Below are 18,509 nucleotides of genomic sequence, written 5' to 3'. Positions count from 1 at the left end.
AGTAGTTTTTGTGAAGCCCTCATGCCAGGGTGTGCAAGCCCGTGGATGGCATCGAAAACGTTCCTACGCCAGGACAGCGGAACGATCGGGCGGGGGTCCCCCAAGGAGACGTCGCAGAGCAAGGAGGTGCCGGCCAAGTGGAAAAGCACATCCGCTGGCTGAAGGCAGGAGGAGTCGGTACGGAAAGCTTGCGTTTCCGGATCAGCCGCTTGGTCAGCAGCCATGAGTGAATAATCGAGTCCCAGCTGGACAGCTTGGACCGTCGCATGTGAGAGGCAATCGGCGACCACGTTGTCCTTGCCGGCCACGTGCCGGATGTCGGTGGTGAACTCAGAAATAAAGGTGAGCTGTCGTTGCTGTCGAGCCGACCACGGCTCAGCCGTCTTGGCCATGGCAAACGTCAGGGGCTTGTGATCCACAAACGCGGTGAATTGGCATCCCTCCAACAGAAAACGAAAATGGCGGATGGCCAGAAACAGCGCCAACAACTCCCTGTCGAACGTACTGTAGCTGCGTTCATTACGACGCAATTGGCGACTAAAAAACGCCAGCGGTTGCCACGTCCCGTCAACCCATTGCTCCTGCACGGTGCCTATGGCGTATTCTGAAACGTCAGTCGTAAGTGCGATGATGGCGCCAGGCAGCGGGTGCGCCAACATCGTTGCGTTTGCGAGAGCATCTTTCGTGCCCACAAAAGCGCAATCCATCTCTGGTGTCCAGACCACAGGTTCCTTCTCCGGTTTCCCTCTGAGTGCCTCGTAGAGTGGCCACATAAGCTGCGCAGCCCGGGGAACAAACTGATGGTAAAAATTTACCATACCGAGGAACTCCTGGAGCACTTTAACGGATTGCGGGCGTGGAAAAGCAGCAATCGCCTCCACCTTCGACCGAAGTGGCACTTCTCCTTCCACAGTGATGCGGCGGCCCAAAAAGTCGATCTGTCGCAGCCCGAATTGGCATTTGGCCGGGTTAATTATGAGGCCATGCTGATGGAGGCGGCAAAAAAGGAGGCGCAGGTGGCTGAGATGTTCCTCTTTCGAAGTACTGGTGACCAGGATGTCATCAAGATACACAAACAGGAACTTAAGATCCCGCAGCACTGAATCCATAAGGCGCTGAAACGCCTGCGCCGCATTCTTGAGCCCGAACGGCATTCGGAGGAATTCAAACAGTCCGAATGGGGTAATGACCGCCGTCTTCTGGATGTCCTGGGGGTGGACGGGCACTTGATGGTACCCCCAGACGAGGTCGATTTTGGAAAAAAACGAATTGCCCGCCAAATGTGCGGCGGAATCTTGGATGTACGGTATTGGGTACCGGTCGGGCGTCGTGACCTCATTGAGGCGCCGATAATCGCCGCAGGGCCGCCAACCACCGCCGGGCTTAGGGACGATATGAAGTGGTGAAGACCAGGGACTATCCGACCAGCGAACAATCCCCAGCCGCTCCATGGTGGCGAACTCCAACTTCGCGGCCTCGAGTTTACTGGGTTCCAGCTGCCGAGCCCGGGCATAGACCGGAGGGCCGGTCTTCGCGATGTGGTGCTCCACACCATGTTTAGCGGTCGTTGCCAAGAAGGTGGGCCAAGTTAGATCCGGAAATTCCCTGAGAAGGTGGGTGAAGTCGTCGGGCGCCAGCACGGTGCAGGGAACCGTGTGAGTCGCGCCTAAGTCCTGAAAGCACGGGATGGAGGCAAACGTGGCGGTGTGAATCAGACGGCGATTTCGTAAATCAACCAATAGGCCATTGGCACAGAAGTAGTCAGCACCGAGGATTGCCTGTGCGATTTGGGCGGTGATAAACTCCCATAGGAAACGTTGCCCGCTGAAACACACCTGGATCCGCCGCTTCCCGAACGTATGAGTAGCACTGCCGTTGGTGGCCTGGAGTGGAGAACCGCGCCACCCAGCCCTGACGTCGAGGAGCGAAGCGGGGAGGATGCTGCACTGGGCGCCCGTGTCACACAAAAACCGCCGGCCCAAAATGGAGTCGGTGATATAAAGTAACTTCCCGGAATCTCCAACCGCCATCGTAGATGCGAAACCGACCGCGGGGTCGTTCTTCCGTTCACGCAGTTGGTGCTGTTGCTTTCTCATTGCATTAGGCACGAAACTACAGGGAGGACGGCAGCATCTGGCTTTTGGGCCGAAACGGGCGTGATGGTGGAGGCGCCAAGGCGGGGTTCTTCAGGGCGGGATGCTTTGAGGTGGCGCAGTACTGCTGCATCACCGCATAAATAGTGTCGGCTTCGGCCGCGAGCGCTACACCGTCCGTAGCCTTCGACCTGACGAGGGCTGCTTGCACCTGCTCGGGGAGCTGGCTCAGGAACAGTTCCCGGAACAGAAAACACTGCGGCTCAGAACCAAGGAGCGTGAGCATCTGGCTCATCAACTCAGACGGCTTGGCGTCGCCTAACCCGGGCAGTGTGAGTAAACGTCGTGCGCGCTCCGCTTTCGTGAGGCCGAAAACCTGCGTTAGTCGCGCCTTAAGCGTATCATACTTGTTATCCACGGGCGGGTTTTCCAGCAGGCTGATGATCCTCGAAGCCGTCGAGCAGTCCAGTGCGGAGACCACGTAAAGATAACGGCCTAGAAATTCAGTTGGGCGCGCCAGCCGTTAGCGCCTTAGGAGGAGTAGATCTCGAGCGCTAGGCGCTTAGCGCCCGGGCGCAGCGCGATCTGCGCCTCGCCCCAACTTCAGTACACATTAAGCGCCCTGCTGCACGCGCAGATCATGACGTCATTTACTAGTGCAACGCCCTTTGTGCGCCCCGAACCGGAACTTCACTCGCGCCGGGCCATTGTGCGCCGGGCGGCCCTAACGACTGTGAAGTGGAATGGTACACAGCCGAGGCGGGCCGCGGGGAGCGCTAATTAAAGGGCACTTACCCCGCACTATAAAGGCCAGCCATTTTGCAGCATTCACTCTTGTGCAACGGTTTTTTGGAGAGAGACCAAGGAGGAGAGCTTACTGGTTTGGACCAACACTAGGACAGGTATTTTTGGCTCAGGCCAGAGGTTAGCAATTATCTTTGCCTTCATTGAGAGCTCAGTGTTTGCCAGCATATAATGGGGGCTGCATTGGGTGCCAACGCTGACTTTCAGCCTTATGCCAGAAGGGCTTACAGACGCCGTGAGAGAGTGGCAGCCCTGGCTAGACGCAGAGGGGGCAACAGGCGTCGCCAACTGTGGCCTTACCCACCCAGGGTATACCGCCAGCAGTCCTCCTATCTGACCATGTCTGCCGCGATGTGTGTAAGGAGGCTGCAATTCAGAAGGGAGGTGGTTGCAGACATCTGCCAGCTGCTTCAGAGAGATGTGCAGCCACAGCTGATGCGCAGGACGTCTCTGTCGGTGGCAGTGAAGGTGACGGTGGCTCTCAACTTCTATGCCACCGGCTCCTTCCAATCCGCTGCTGGGGACATCGCTAACATCTCCCAGTTCGCCGTGCATTGCTGCATCCGCCAGGTGACCGAAGCCCTTTTCAGAAGGAGACATCAATTCATCTCCTTCCCCATGACCCTGGACAAGCAGCAGCAGCGTGCAGTGGGATTTGCAAGAATAGCGGGCTTCCCCATGGTGCAGGGCGCCATTGACTGCACGCATGTGGCTTTGCGGGCACCTCTGGAGCATGCCGAGGATTACCGCAACCGGAAGGGCTACCATTCCCTCAACGTAGAGCTGGTGTGTGACCACAGGCAGCGCATCCTAGCTGTCAATGCCCGCTTTCCAGGCAGCAGCCACGATGCCTTTATCCTGCGACAGACAACTGTGGCTGACATGTTCCAGGCACAGCCTCCCCCAAGAGGATGGCTTATCGGGGACAAAGGCTATCCTTTGTGTACCTGGCTCATGACACCGCCTCACGCACCCACGACCCCTGCTGAAGAGGCATACAACGAGAGCCATCAAGTGACTAGGAACATCATAGAACAAACAATCGGCATCCTCAAGCAACGGTTCCGCTGTCTCGATCGCTCCGGGGGAGCCCTCCAGTATTCGCAGGAGCGAGTCTCCCAATTCGTCGTCGTTTGCTGCATGCTGCACAACCTGGCTATCCGCAGGACTCAGGCACTGCCACCTCACGTTGGACCCCCACCTCAGGAGGAGGAGCAGGAGGAGCATGAGGAGGAGGAGGACGAGGAGTACCAGCCCAGGAGGGGGGCACAAGGTCCAAGGGCCGCCCGTCGTCGGCTTATTGAACGTCACTTCTAGGCCCCCTGTCAGGGAATGGCTTGTGCCAATGAAAGAACATGATTGCAGCCGCTCCGCAAGCCCTCAGCCGGTTAAGGCAACAAACACTTCAAAGATCAAACATGGACAATGTTAATAAATAAAATGCTTTATTGTACAAACTCAGGGCCCTTCCACCATGAAAACCAAAAACAGACGAAACCCCCAAAAAACACTCAAACACATTACTCGCTCCCACAACCTGGAGAGGATTAACAAAACAGTGCAACTAAAATGGCCGTCATCCTCGGCCTTCGTAAAATACAAACATCACATCCTCGGCCTTCAAAAAACAAACACAACTGGCCACACATTCGACTTTTTGGCCTGCTCGGGCGATGCCTTGGCCATCTTTGTGTGGCCTCTGCCCGCCCTGCTGCTCCTCCTCAAAGTAAGGCCATTGGCTGCTGCAAGGCTGGGGGCAGGCTCCAGAGGGGCACATGTCGTGACGGCAGATGCCCTTGGGGGTCGGCCTAGTCGAGGTCTGGCCGTCGAGCGGGCGGCTGTTGAATGCTGCAGCTGTGGCTGGCCAGCATCAGTCGCTGCAGCAGCTCCTGCCAGCTCCACTGGGGGAGTGGCAGTGGCGGCTGGAGGAATGGGGGCAAGCTGGCGGATGGCAGGCGCTCGCTGGTCGCCTGAGACACTGGCACTCGCCCGGGCCAGCACTGCAGCATGCGCACCAATCTGCCGAGGGACAGACCGCTGTGCTGCTGCAGCGCGCCGGGTGCCCTGGCGATGCCTGGCTGACACAGCGAGTGTGGCAGCAGTGAGTGCCCATGTTGACCTGTTCAGTGACCTCATCAGAGCACCCAGTGACTGCACGGCACCACTGATCAGCTGCCCACTCGCTGCCTGAGCTGCCCCGAATGCCGCCCGACTCGCTGCCTGATCTGCCCCGAATGCTGCCCGACTCGCTGCCTGCTCTGCCCCGAATTCCGCCAAACTGATGGCCTGTGAGGCCCCGACGTCGGTGACACTCCGAGAGAGGGACTCGATGGCCTCAGGCAACCATGCCACTACCCCCATGAGCTCCGTGTGCTGGCGCTCCAAGTCCGCGGACAAGTCCTCGAGGCGTTCCATCTCCTCGGCGAAGACCATCTTTGGACTGGAGGCCGGACTCTCCCTCTGGGGAGAAGGCCGCCGAGCTGGCCGACCCTTCCTGCGTTGCTGGACGCCGCTGGGCCCAGCAATTGGACTCCCCTCCGACCCTTCCCCCCTCTGGGGAGAAGACCGCCGAGCTGGCACCCCCCTCCCGCGTTTCTGCAGGCCGCAGGTCCCATGAGCTCCCCTCCCCTCCGACACTTCCGCGACGCTCCCCTCCAGGGAAGACGTGTCCCCTACATTGGCATGGGTTGCCACGGCTGAGGGTTCCCCTGATGGGCCGCCTTCCTCTTGCTCCTCCTCCTCCTCCTCTTCTGAGGGGCTGTCACTGGCAACTTCAGGGACCTCCTCCTCACCATCTGAAAGCAGGAAGGCACAAGAGTAGCTTTAGAGTGAGGAGAGGGCGTCAGCGAGGGATGCATGACTGGTGGCATTCAGCGCATTGGTCGGACAGTGGCAAAGGATGTAGATCTGATGCGCAAGTGGGACGAGAGAGGTCCAAACGTTGATGTCCTTACCATTGGTGCCCAGAACAGGGTCGGCATCTCCACATGCAACGGGGCCAATCACCCGGCCACCCATGATGCGCTCCACGCGATGTTGCAGCTCGGTGAGCGGCTGGATCTGGGGTCGGCCTCCCCCGGTCGCAGTCCGGCTCTTCTTGTTATTGGCCAGCTTGGCCTGCAAGAGAAAGGACGGCCTCTAAGTACAGTGTGTAGCCCTGATCTTGTGTGCACTGCCTCCCATGGTGGAATAGCCTGGCCAGTGTGTCGCCCTGATCTTGTGTGCACTGCCTCCCATGGTGGAATAGCCTGGCCAGTGTGTCGCCCTGATCTTGTGTGCACTGCCTCCCATGGTGGAATACCCTGGCCAGTGTGTCGCCCTGATCTTGTGTGCACTGCCTCCCATGGTGGAATAGCTTGGCCAGTGTGTTAAGTGCAGAATGTGCAATTGATGTTCATGCCTGTCCCATAGCTGCTGGATGAGGGCTGGCCATTAGGGCTTTCAGGTCCCTTTGCCCATAATGTGAGGTGCACATGCAAGGATGAGGAGGTCACTGGAAAGGGTACTCACCCTGACAATCCGCGTGAGGTCATTAAACTTTTTGCAGCATTGGACACCGGTCCTGGGGACCTCGCTGTTGGCTGACACCTTGCTGGCGACATGCCTCCAGGCTCTCCGGTAGGCGTGGACCGGCGCCTTCCTGCCATTGTCCGGGTACAAAATATGGCGCCTCTTCTCCACACCACCAACCAGCACGCTCAGATCACGCTCTGAGAAGCGTTGCGCTCGTTCACGGGCCCTCTGCATGGCTTCAGGCGCTATTTGGGTCCAGCAGCAGTGTTCAGGCCTAGCTGGAGGGCTGCACTATCCAGGGCGTGGCAGCAGACAAAGTCGACCCTTCCCCCTTAAGAGCTGGCCGGCGCCAGGGTGTCTGCTGTCAATCACGAGATGGCCGCACCTGCACTGCGCCCGGCCTGGGCGCTCTCGCTCAGCACCTCCGGCTTAGCGCCTAAAGAGAGGCGTCCAGCGCCAGTTTTAGCGCTCGAGCAAACTCTTAGGGCGAAGCTAATGAATATCGGAGAAGTGGCCTCGATTTGGCGGCGGGCGCAAACTTTAGCGGCCGCCCGACTTTACCGCCCCAAAAGTGGCTACAATGAATTTCTAGGCCAACGGGTCTGATCCAGCACGATGTTCCGAAGTTGGAACTGAGCCTCTGCTTGGACTAACCGGGAGGCCGCCTGTTGTTCCCAAAATTGAGGGAGCTTCAAGGTCACTGCATTAACATCCATCGTGCTGCGTCGCGCTTCCTCCGCGAAAATCGTCCGCGAAGCTTCGGGGTCACCACTGTAGGAATCGTCAGATCCCTAGCTGAAATACTGAGGTCGAGTCAGTCCGATAATTAAACGAAGTTTAATGTAAACTAAAGAACAAGCAATGGAATGCAGGAGAAACAATCAACAGGTCTTTTCTTAAGGCTGGCTTCACGAGGTCTGACCTGGGAACCTCCCAGCCTGACGTCATGACGTCAGCACGTTTCCCGCCGTTCGGGACGTCATGTGACCAACGTGATGACGTCACCGCGCTGGTTCTGGAACTTACCGAGAATGGGTTATTTACAAACAGTAAACAAACATAGGTGCTGTAGCACTCTGTTAAAGGCAGTTATATAGTCATATACAGGAGTCCCTTGGTGGCTTTGCCACAGTACCTTAATTTCCTATTTGTAACTCCCTAGAGGGGAATTTTGTTTCATATTTTCAAATAAATTATACAAAAGGCTAAAGACAATGGAAAAAAAAGCCTAATGTACTGTAACAAAGGAAAATGAAATGAGAAAGATTGTTGCAGAAGTGTTACCATGTAAATGGGAAATAATGAAAGAAAATCAGTGCCATTCATGTAATCCTTCTACGAATCGTACAGGCTAAGTTTAAAAATAGTTTAAATTCATGTTGCTGTAACTGTTCACAGAAAATGTATGGCATGCTCTATTAGCTCAAGAAACCGGATAAATAATACTAAAATAAAGTTTTAGGTCGATGGCCTTTCATCAAAACATCTGTTTCTCTCTTTGCGGATGCTGCCTGACTGCTGAGTGTTTCCAGCATTTTCTGTTTTTATTTCAGATTTCCAGTATCCGCAGTATTTTGCTTTTGTTTTAATAAATACTGAATGTTTTGGCCTTTAACTTTAGTCTTCTGTACAATGTACCTTGCAATAAAATGCCCCACTGTAGAGTCACAGATAGGCTAGCATTTTGGATGATAATGCTGTTTAGCTTTGTTGAATGCGCAGACGTGAATGTGTAAGCTACTAACAAGTCTGAGCAAAACAGTAGAACATACCAATAGATTCAGTAAAAGAGGCTTTGCCCATGGACAGCACTTTGAAGACTCCGGCACCGAAATAGCTCAGGAGTTCCAGTGGACTCCAGTGAGCTCCAGCCTCTGGCAGGAGTCTGTTGGAATGACTGCAAACTTCACCAGGACCCTGAAAAGCTGGGTCCTGGCCATACGTAGGAATTTTCAATTGCATTGCTTGGGTGTGGATCCTCATCCCATTTCAAACAAGGCCACTGATATGGAGCAGGCAGGGACTCTCTATTGGTGGGAGTTCCTGGTTCCTTGGCCTTAAAGGGATCAGGTGTATGTTTGAAGGCTGGTACTTCGAGTGAGATGAGACATACCAGCCTTCTGAAGTGAACTTGACTGGAGGACTTGGGCACCCAAAAATAGAGGGTTTTTAATTTTTTTTAAGCGTCCACCCTTACATAGGGGGGTCACAATCCACCACTTTATGGAGTCAGAGGATGACCTGGCAACCCTACCCCCCAGTTCAGCCAGCTTCCACATGCATTTCCAGGATCATTGACGAGGTAGGGAATCACCGCAGATGTGCCTTAACACTGAACGGCTCACTCCCGGAGATCTGACATCCTGACCTGGCAAACCTTTGGTGGGTTTAGTGGCAGCGTTCAGTGGTAGGTGCAAATTGCTGTGTTAACACCCCCATGGATTTTAGTGACCAGATGGACTATATTATTACAAACACAATTAACACTTTCAATAGCTCATTCTTTAGATCTTTATTTGTGCTTCAAGATTCTACTTATTGTGAAGTTGTATTTGAAGTTTCTTTTCACTATTGCTCTACTGAAGCTGCAGTTTAGCATCAATCCCAATACAGACCCTGGAATGGAGAGTCCACCAAATGATGGCAGTATTGCAACTGCACGCAATGGCCATGGGTTGTCATAACAACTTAATGGCGACGTGTAGTGAATGAGTTATTTAACTTGCTGGTTCCACAGTGAGAGTCTTTACTGAGCTAGAACTGATTGATGGGTACTTCTCTTTACGGATTTTTAGTTTTTGTCCCACAGCTGTCATTGCCACTCTATGATTCATTGAGACCAGATACAATTGTAGCTGAGCAAGTGGTTTCAGCTTTTCCCTTCCCTTGACAAAGTATTCCACCATAGCAAGGCTTTCGATCTACTGAGATGGTCCAGAAAAAACTAAATTTGTCTCTCATCAGTGACAGGTAGACTTGAGTGACTTCAGCTCACAACCATCTAGTTGGGAAAGAGATGATAAACCATGTGTCAACTAGCCACCAGTTAAACACTTCATGAAAGTGTAAGGTACGGAAAGAGTCCATGGATTAACAGATAAAGTACTTTACTGCAGTTTACTACAACCAAAATGTTCCTATTTCCTTAAGGGGATCGAACATGTATAATGCTCTCTTATTTGCATATTTCATACACGTGTCACTTTTTGCACATAGTTGGGAAAAGACCAGCAAAAATTACTTTGATTTTAAAAATGCCCAATTTGAACGACCTGTTGGCCCATATGCCATCACTTGCCTCCAGGTGAGATGTTGTCTCCAGGGCTTTAATCCACTGCCAGAATTGAATTTTGTCAGTTTTTCACCAGACCACTAAATTCAGAGCCCCTCTATGAGATTGTGGCAAGAGGGAGAACTTGTTCATTTATCTGCCTTCAGCTGACCCTGAGCACCACTGACAGGGATCACAGATAAGCCAATGGCTGAGATGGTTCTGATGTCCTGGCTGAAGGTGAATACTTAGCTGTCACTATCTTAAGTGGGATAATAAAGGCAGAAATGATCAGACCAACAGCAAAGCAGAATTGAGTATTAGAACAATTTCGGCTTTGAGTTGAGTTCAACTTGTATGCCTACAAATAATTGTTCTCTTATAATGCAATAAATTTAACTTATTCAAAAAATTATCTACTTTAAATTTGGAAATACTAAGACATGGGCTGGATTTTCTTCCTGAATACTGACTGTTTTCAACTGGTACAGAGGTGGAAAATGGGGCAGAGAGACTGCTGAATCTTTACCCCTAAAAATGACTGCACAAATTTACCTCCAGTCTTTTGGAGTGGAGTGACCTGGCTGCTGTTTACCCATCCCACCATATGTTAGCGACGGCAGGAAGGTGGGGCTTTGTCTGGCGGCTCATTTTCCTTAGTCACTGCCCCAGCTCTGTCTCTGGAGAACAACACCTGCATGAATGGCAGCAGGAGCCAGGTGGTGAGTATGATTATAAGGACTTCCTTCCACTTTCTGGTGCTCTTCAGCTGCCTCCACATCTTTCATAAGTACTATTTGAAGCAGGGTAACTTACAAATTAATGCTACAGGTTACAAATCTATTGCTATTTCCATATCTCAGTCAACTTTGCAGTCACTGCATTCAGGAGCTGGAACTCTGGCTGTTGAAAATATGAGTCAGTTATTTTTCCAACCTCCCACTCAAAGGTTGTCCTCAGTCAAAGTGGAACACACATCTTATCAAAATATTCTGTCATCAAACTAATTTTGTTCTATTTTCAGCTGATCCTGTGAAGCAGCTTTATTAAGTGGATATCCCTCCCACACAGTGGAATGCTTCAAGCCTTACATATTGCTGGGAGCCCTCTCTGAATACATAATTAACCCAGGACCAGCAAAACAGGAGGGAGTCACAGCAGAGTCGACCCAGCAGCCTTTCCCACATTCAGCAAGAATCCTGACAGTGAGGGATGCCAAGGCCATTCTCTACTATCCAGTTTTCTCATTTCCTCCCTTTTTTGCCCACCTCCCTTAAAGGTACTTACTAAAGCTGAGGTACAGCTCCATGGGCCCTGGAAGTCCTTCAGTAACTCACTCAATCTTTATGTGTGAGCTTTGACAATGAATGTTGGCAGATTCTTCAACTGTGCAGGGCATCATAGCTGAGCCTGAACTTGTCCTTAATTGGATGGAAAATCGTCCGGGATCTATTACAGGCACTTAATTTGTCCAGGTGATTTTTTTAATTCATTCTCGGGATATCGGCATCGCTGGCAAAGATGGCATTGATTGTGCAGCCCTTGAGAAGGTGCTGGCAAGCCTCCTTCTTACATAGGATTACATAGGATATACAGCACAGAAACAGGCCATTCGGCCCAACCAGTCCATGCCGGCATTTATGCTCCATTCGAGCCTCCTCCCATCTTTCCTCATCTAACTCTATCAGCATAAACCTCTATTCCCTTTTCCCTCATATGCTTATCTAGCCTCCCCTTAAATGCATCTATACTATTTACCTCAACTACTCCCTGTGGTAGCGAGTTCCACATTCTAACCACTCTCTGGGAAAATAAGTTTCTTCTTAATTCCCTATTTGATTTCTTGGTGACTATATTTTATTGATGGCCTCTAGTTATGCTCTTCATCCTTTCCTCATAGATATACCCTCGCATTTCTGGTATCATCCTTGTAAATCTCTGCACCCTCTCCAGTGCCTCTATATCCTTTTTATAATATGGTGACCAGAATTGTACGCAATTCTAGTGTGGTCTAACCAAGGTTTGATACAAGTTTAGCATAACTTCCCTATTTTTCAATTCTATCCCTCTAGAAATAAACCCTAGTGCCTGTTTTTTTTTTTATGGCCTTGTTAACCAGTGTCGCAACTTTTAGTGATTTGTGTATTTGTACTCCGAGATCCCTTTGTTCCTCTACCCCACCTAAACCCGCACCCTCCAAGTAATAGTGACCTCCCTATTCTTCCTACCAAAATGTAATATCTCACATTTATCTGTGTTGAATTTCATTTGCCAATTATATGCCCATTCTGCAAGTTTATTAATGTCTTCCTATAACTTGTTGCAGTCCTCCTCAGTATTAACTATCACCCTCAATTTGGTGTCATCCACAAATTTAGAAATTGCATTTTTGATTACAAAGTCTAAATTATTAATATAAATTGTGAACAACAGTGGTCCCAGCACTGATCCTTGTGGAACACCATTTCCCACCTTCTGCCACTGTGAATAGCTACCCTTTACCCCTACTCTCTGCTTCCTGTCTTGAAGCTGACTAGCTATCCATTCTGCTACTTGTCCCCTGAGTCTGCATTCTCTGACCTTATTCATTAGTCTATTATGTGGTATCTTATCGAAGGTCTTTTGAAAATCTAGATAAATTACATCTACTGCATTACCCTTGTCTATTCTCTCTGTTACCTCTTCAAAAAATTCTTGAACCTCTGCAGTCATTTAATGGCCAAGTGCAAAAGAGGAAAGACTGCTCTGTGCACTTTCCAGTACTTATCACCGGATGGCAATCAGGACCAGAAATTCTGGCTTAATTTTCCCTTTCCTACCCAGGGACAGTGAAGCCAATTGTAACACCCGCACTACTGCTTTAATCGAGACCAACTAATTCATCAGAGATTGGTAAAAAAACATGGGATCTTCCATTTCGATATGGCTCGATTCCATACATCAGTGGTGCATTTAGAGCCACTACTCATTCTTCATCAAAACATGCCTAGTTCAACAAAAGCCTTACATGATTATTTGAAATTGTCTGACGAAAGCGGAACTTACTATTATGTCTCCTTGTTTCACAAACTGCACTCGGACCTGGAATACTGACATATCAAGCAGATAGATGAAGTCACAGATATAATCCATGGTTAACCAGAAGGGAAGAGTCTGTTGTGCCTGATAGTTGAAAGCCCAGCGCATAGGAATAAACCAGCAGTTCCAGTTCCAGGCTAGTACCACGAAAAACAACCACACCACATAAAACCGATCTGAAACACAGTATTTAATAATTATCACAAAATACCAGGAATAAACATTTCAACACAGTACAAATATCTTCAAACTGTGCTTACCATTTATCTTAAAGCTACGATGGTGAAGTTGCTCATGCAATTATATTGTCTCAGTGAATCAATTTTCAGTTTCAATGCCATTCCCTGACCCAGCCTGCAGGTGGTGCTTTTGACACAGGGTAAATGACAATACATATAGCCTTATTTTGGAAAAAAATATTAAAGTTCAACTACTTTGGTTTGTGAGTAGCACCTGTTTATCACACTGGCGAGAGGATCTGGTTTCCTTTGGTTAGATTGCTAGATCGTGAATTCGGTAATGTTGCCTAGTAGAAACCGGCTGATGCTTATTTTCATAAATGTCAAACAGTTAATGAGCTATTTAATTACCTGTATTTCTGAGTAGAGCAGTTTCTGAGTAAATAGAGCTATGCAGTGAGGAAATTGGAAGGCACGGGCAATGGCTGCTTGCAACATTCAAAGACACATTTTTTTAGATCATGATCTCATTATTCACTCTGATAGAATCCATGACAAACAAAATGGTCTTTTTGGGACCATAAAGTGGCCTACTAAACAAGTATCTAAACTCTTTGGACTTGCTTTACTGAACGTATCAACACCTGCTTAGAAGCCCAAAGGCCCTGGAAGGGTATGAGAAATAAATACCATGATTTGAAAATAGCCACCCAGGTAATGTGGAAATGGAAGTGCAAATATTGCACCCTGTATTAGTTACTGTATTCACATTTTTTAACCTGGCACCTTAACATAATGAAAACATTGCCATCAGAAGCCATACTTAGCATTACACTGCCATAATTAAGGTAAAGGGTGATTTTCCATGAGGGTTCACCCACATGTCCACTGTACCTTTGGCAAAAGAGTCAGGCCTAGAAATTCGGTGGGCTGGGCCACCAGTTAGCACCCAAAGAGGGCACTTAGTGGGTTTAGCGCCACTGGCCACGCCTCCCGTGAAATTTAGCGGGGCGCTAATGGCGGCACTAGACGTTAGCGCTGCACCACCCCCAATTACGTCATCGGTGTGCGCAGCGCCCCGCTACCGCCCTGATCGTGAAATTTGGTAGCGCCCCCTGCTGTAACGCCGGTCGCAATTTGCGACTGGTTCAGGGGGACCTACCTGTGGCGGTAGAGGCGCTGAGGTGCGGGGCGGTCATTTTTTTTGTTGGCCACCTGCCAGCACCTCTTCGTGCAGCTGTCCCAGGCCTCCTGAGCCCACCCCACGCGTTGTGCCGGCTGTCTCCCAAGAGCCTGGCACTTCTCCTCGGTGCCGGGCTCTTTTGCCGGCACTCGCGATCTTAGATCGCGCTGCAGCAGGCCCCTCCCCTTTCAGAAGGGGAGGAAATGTAGGAATTATCAACGGGGATGGGGTTATTGTCTCTGGCCAGTCAGAAGCCTCTGAGTTGCTCCAGAGCCCCGTGCGGTTTCGAAGCGCTCCCCTTTTCCTGGTTCTGACCGCCGGACTTATTCGGTAGCGATGTAGACAGAAACGAGACTCGTGGTTGGGTGCAAAACAGACGAGTATTTATTGAAACAAAAAGAAAACAACTTAAAATAATGAATACAACACACCTGTGCTCGATACAGCACTTTTACTTAACACAGTACACTTAGGCCTAGAAATTCAGTAAGGCGCTGCCAGCTTTGCGGCCAGTTACCACCCAAAGAGGGCTTCTGTGCCAATACAGGAGTTTGCGCTGATGTTCAGCGCAGCGGTAATGGCGGCGGTAGCCGTTAGCGCTGCGCCGGCACCGATGACGTCATCGGTGTGCGCAGTGCCCCGCTACCGCCCCGCTACCGGCCCGACCCCCATATTGAGTTGCGGCCGCCTCTTCCGCAGCGGCCGCAAACAGCGATCAGAAAACGGGGCCGTACTGTAGCCTTAGTGGGGTGCTTTAAGGTGGAGGTGCGGCCGGCCGCTTTTTCGGCGGCCGCCTGCCCGCACCTCCTTCCCTGGCCTCCTCAACCACCCCCCCCGCGGCATTGCTGGCTGCTTTCCGCGAACCTGGCACTTCTCCGTGGTGCTGGGCTCATTTGCCGGCACTATCCATCGGCGATCTCCCCGTTGCAGGCACCTCCCCCTTAAGAGAAGGAGGAGGCCTGCAGTATCGCAGCCTGCCGCTCCGCAGCGGGTGGCGCAGCGGCGCCTAGAGCGCTGAAATTCAGTTTCAGCGCCCCAAGCGGGGGCGGGCACACCCTGGAATAGCGCCCGGTTCCGACTTGGGGCGCAAAAACTGAATATCTGACGGTCGCAACTGGCTCCGCGCTTAGCGCTAACTTTTGGGCGCACGCCAGCTGGTGGGCCCAAAGTGAATTTCTAGGCCTTAATATCCACTACAGCACTCTTTTGCATGGTGCAACACTCTTTTACTTAAATACAGCACCTTTAATACAGTACACTCTTACTTAAATACAGCCTGCCCGTACCTCCTTCCCCGGCCTCCTCCACGCCCCCCCCCCGCGGCATTGCCGGCTGTTTTCCGGGAGCCCGGCACTTCTCCGTGGTGCCGGGCTCATTTGCCGGCACGAGCGAGCGGCGATCTCGCTGTTGCAGGCACCTCCCCCTTAAGAGAGGGAGGAAGGCCTGCAGTACTGCAGCCTGCCGCTCCGCAGCGGGTGGCGCTGCGGCACTTAGCGCGCCGATATTCAGTTTCAGCGCCCCAAGCGGGGGCGCTGAAACCCTTGATTTGCGGCTGGCTTCGACTTGGGGCGCTGAAACTGAATTTCCGGCGGGCACAAATGGCTCCGCGCGCAGCGGTAATTTCTGGGCGCGAGCGAGCTGGCCGCCCCAAACTCAATTTCTAGGCCTTAGTGTCCACTACAACACTCTTTTGCTTAGTGCAACACTCTTTTACTTAGATACAACACTTTACTTCTCACAGTACACTTAGTGTCCACTACAGCACTCTTTTGTTTAGTGCAACACTGTTACTTAACGGGGGAGGAGAAAATGGACACAACGAGGGAAAATTGACTAAGTTTACAGTTTTAACAAAATCCCCCTGAATTCCCACCCCTAAATACCTATCTAAGTTGCCTTGTGATGGGCCAGAAAAACTATGCTCACCAGTGAAACACCTGCTCCGTGCCCCTGTGGTCTTAGATTCTTCACCACCCTGAAATGGAGATACCCCAGTGTTTAAAAGTAACTGCTGGTATTCCACTCCCTTGGGTGGGCTCCTGAGTTGTAGATAGGGCACGGAGGCGAGGCTGCAGAGAGAGAGAGAGATGGCTTCCTGAGAAGCTATCTTATACCCCATTTGGAGCCGAAATCTTCCTGCCCAAATCCGGATGTATCTGGGCTATACAAAAGGGAATCGATCTGTCCCATTCATTGAGATGGGTTTTGGATGAATTACCCATTTCCCTTGTGATGGGTTTTTGAATGTATCCCCATTCATTGTGATGGGTTGAATAAAGCTGTCTCCGTTTGAAGAAAACATGTCTATTTCCTTAATTGCTGAATAAACAGCCCTTGGAGGTTAGTGTAAACAATCTGATTGTCCTGTGGTCACACCCAACCGCAATTGATTGGCAGTCTCAAGTGCTTAATTTCTTAAGTCAATATTGTAAAGCGTTCGTGTAAACAAAGTTCCTTTGTTCATGCTGACAGTCTCAAGCACTTAATCTTTTGAGTCAACATTGTAACATAGAAACATAGAAGATAAGAGCAGGAGTAGGCCATTCGGCCCTTCGAGCCTGCTCCGCCATTCAATGAGATCATGGCTGATCATAGCAGTTTCCCAAACCGCATTTGATTGACGGTTTAAATACCTTACTACTTCAGGGGCTGGTTTAAAAAAAAAATCCTTTGTCAGCCATCTTTGATTTTCCTTTTCACAGCACATAGGCTGTGTTGTGTCTTCTGCCACGAGGTCGGACAGCCATCTTTGATTATCCTTTTCACAGACACACAGGCTGCCTTTTCTTCTGCCACGAGGTCTGACGGCCATTTTTGATCCCTGGATTTTTAAAGGTGTATTCTACCCAGGTATTCTTTAATTAAAAATAAATCTTCGGAGCTGTAGAAAATTTCAAAATTATTGCGAAATCCTACAGAAGGCATGCTGTACCGCAGCGCGCCATGCCGCAGCGTGTGGCGCTGCGGCACGTTGCACTGCGAACTTCAGTTGCAGCGCTCCAAGACGGATGCGGGGCACCTCGAGTAGCGCCGCACTTCCATTTGGGGTGCTCAAACTGAATTTCCGGCGGGCGCTCGCGACTCCTTCTGGGGCGGTACTTCCGGCGCCCTGGCGAGACTGGCACCCCAAATGGGGCGCCACCGAATTTCTAGGCCTCAGTGTTTACGTTGATTCTCCCAGGGTTTCTGCAACTCTTCTGCTGAAGTTATGGCAGATGATCGGGAGAACCCCAATGAAATTTACCCCCAATACTTTTTTTTATTTGCATTGTGCTGCCATTATAATACAGGAAAACGAATTCAACATTACATGAGTCAATACTGTCTTTCCACTTATGTAGAAAAACAACAGCATGCTCAGCAACACCAGATAGGGCTGCAACATAATGAAACTCACAACAATTTTTGAACAAAGGTGATATGGACATCATTGAAGGATGCTGAGGAACTGAGGGAGAGATGCTTGTACTCTGGTATGTTGTAAATTCACGATACTTTCTCTTGATTTGTGGATCAGTTAACATGAATGGCTTAATCTTTTCACCGAGCACATTGATTTTCCATATCATTACTTCCAAAGGTAATAATAAATTGGTAATGTGTATTAATGCACTAGTAAATGTACCAGCTGTTCTGTTTACAGATGATGGCACAGGAAGTACAGTAATGTGGCATAGCCTGAACCAGAGCAGCACCATATACCAGAGCACCTAATATCACTACTTGCATTTGCAGTTAGCGTCAACACATATACTACCATCTTGGAATTTGCAGCTGCAGAAAAGCAGAAGCAAGCACTGAATATTTGTCCAGCACAATGGTAAAGAAGACGTAGAAAGTGAGGAAGGGATAGTAGAGATAGCCACTGGTCAGAGGATGGCAGGAGCAGAGCAGTCTCCTCAGTCTCCTCGAGGTAGAATGCTTAGGTTTCTTCCTTTTCAAGAAAGGCTGATTGAACATATGGGCAATGTGGAGAAGGCCCTTGATTCTCTTCCTTAGGTACTGGGAAGGAAGGATGCATGGATGTCCTGTATGGATTCTGCCAGCAGTGAGATAGCAGCACTATTCATGATTGCAGTAAAAATTGAGAGCTCCCAAAAAGCACAGAAAACTCTTCTGCAGTGAGGAGACATCCTGCAACAGTGGTCTTTGCAAAGGGGCAATTGACTGAGTTATCAGCATGAGCTGTGTGCCTGTGGTAGACTCTGCAGAAGTGGCTTCTAGGGCCATCTCTGAAAGAAGCACCACTCACACACAGGAGCATCCCAGCACTGATTAAGGGACATTAATAATAGTTGAGATTCCTGTCAGAGGGATCATAGAGTCTCAAGAACAACAGTGGTTCCCAACCTCTCGTCTTTTCACTTAGAGGAGCATAATCGGATAAA

The 18,509-nt window shown here is 50.4% G+C and overlaps 1 protein-coding gene across 1 annotated transcript in view; it reads right to left on the bottom strand.

Moving 5' to 3' along the window:
- The window catches only part of LOC147114786 (cyclic nucleotide-gated channel beta-3-like), a 297,343-nt gene that overhangs the window by 243,907 nt on the left and 34,927 nt on the right, over positions 1-18,509 (bottom strand). Inside the window, exon 3 of the mRNA XM_085992718.1 lies at positions 12,727-12,935. Coding sequence (XP_085848844.1) covers positions 12,727-12,935 — 209 coding nt within the window. The remainder of the gene's footprint in view (positions 1-12,726; positions 12,936-18,509) is intronic.

The sequence above is a fragment of the Somniosus microcephalus genome, chromosome 7 (genome assembly GCF_052327205.1).
Source record: "Somniosus microcephalus isolate GS21.2 chromosome 7, FLI_Smic_1.0, whole genome shotgun sequence".
Lineage (NCBI taxonomy): Eukaryota > Metazoa > Chordata > Chondrichthyes > Squaliformes > Somniosidae > Somniosus > Somniosus microcephalus.
This window is presented reverse-complemented; position numbering and strand designations above follow the sequence as displayed.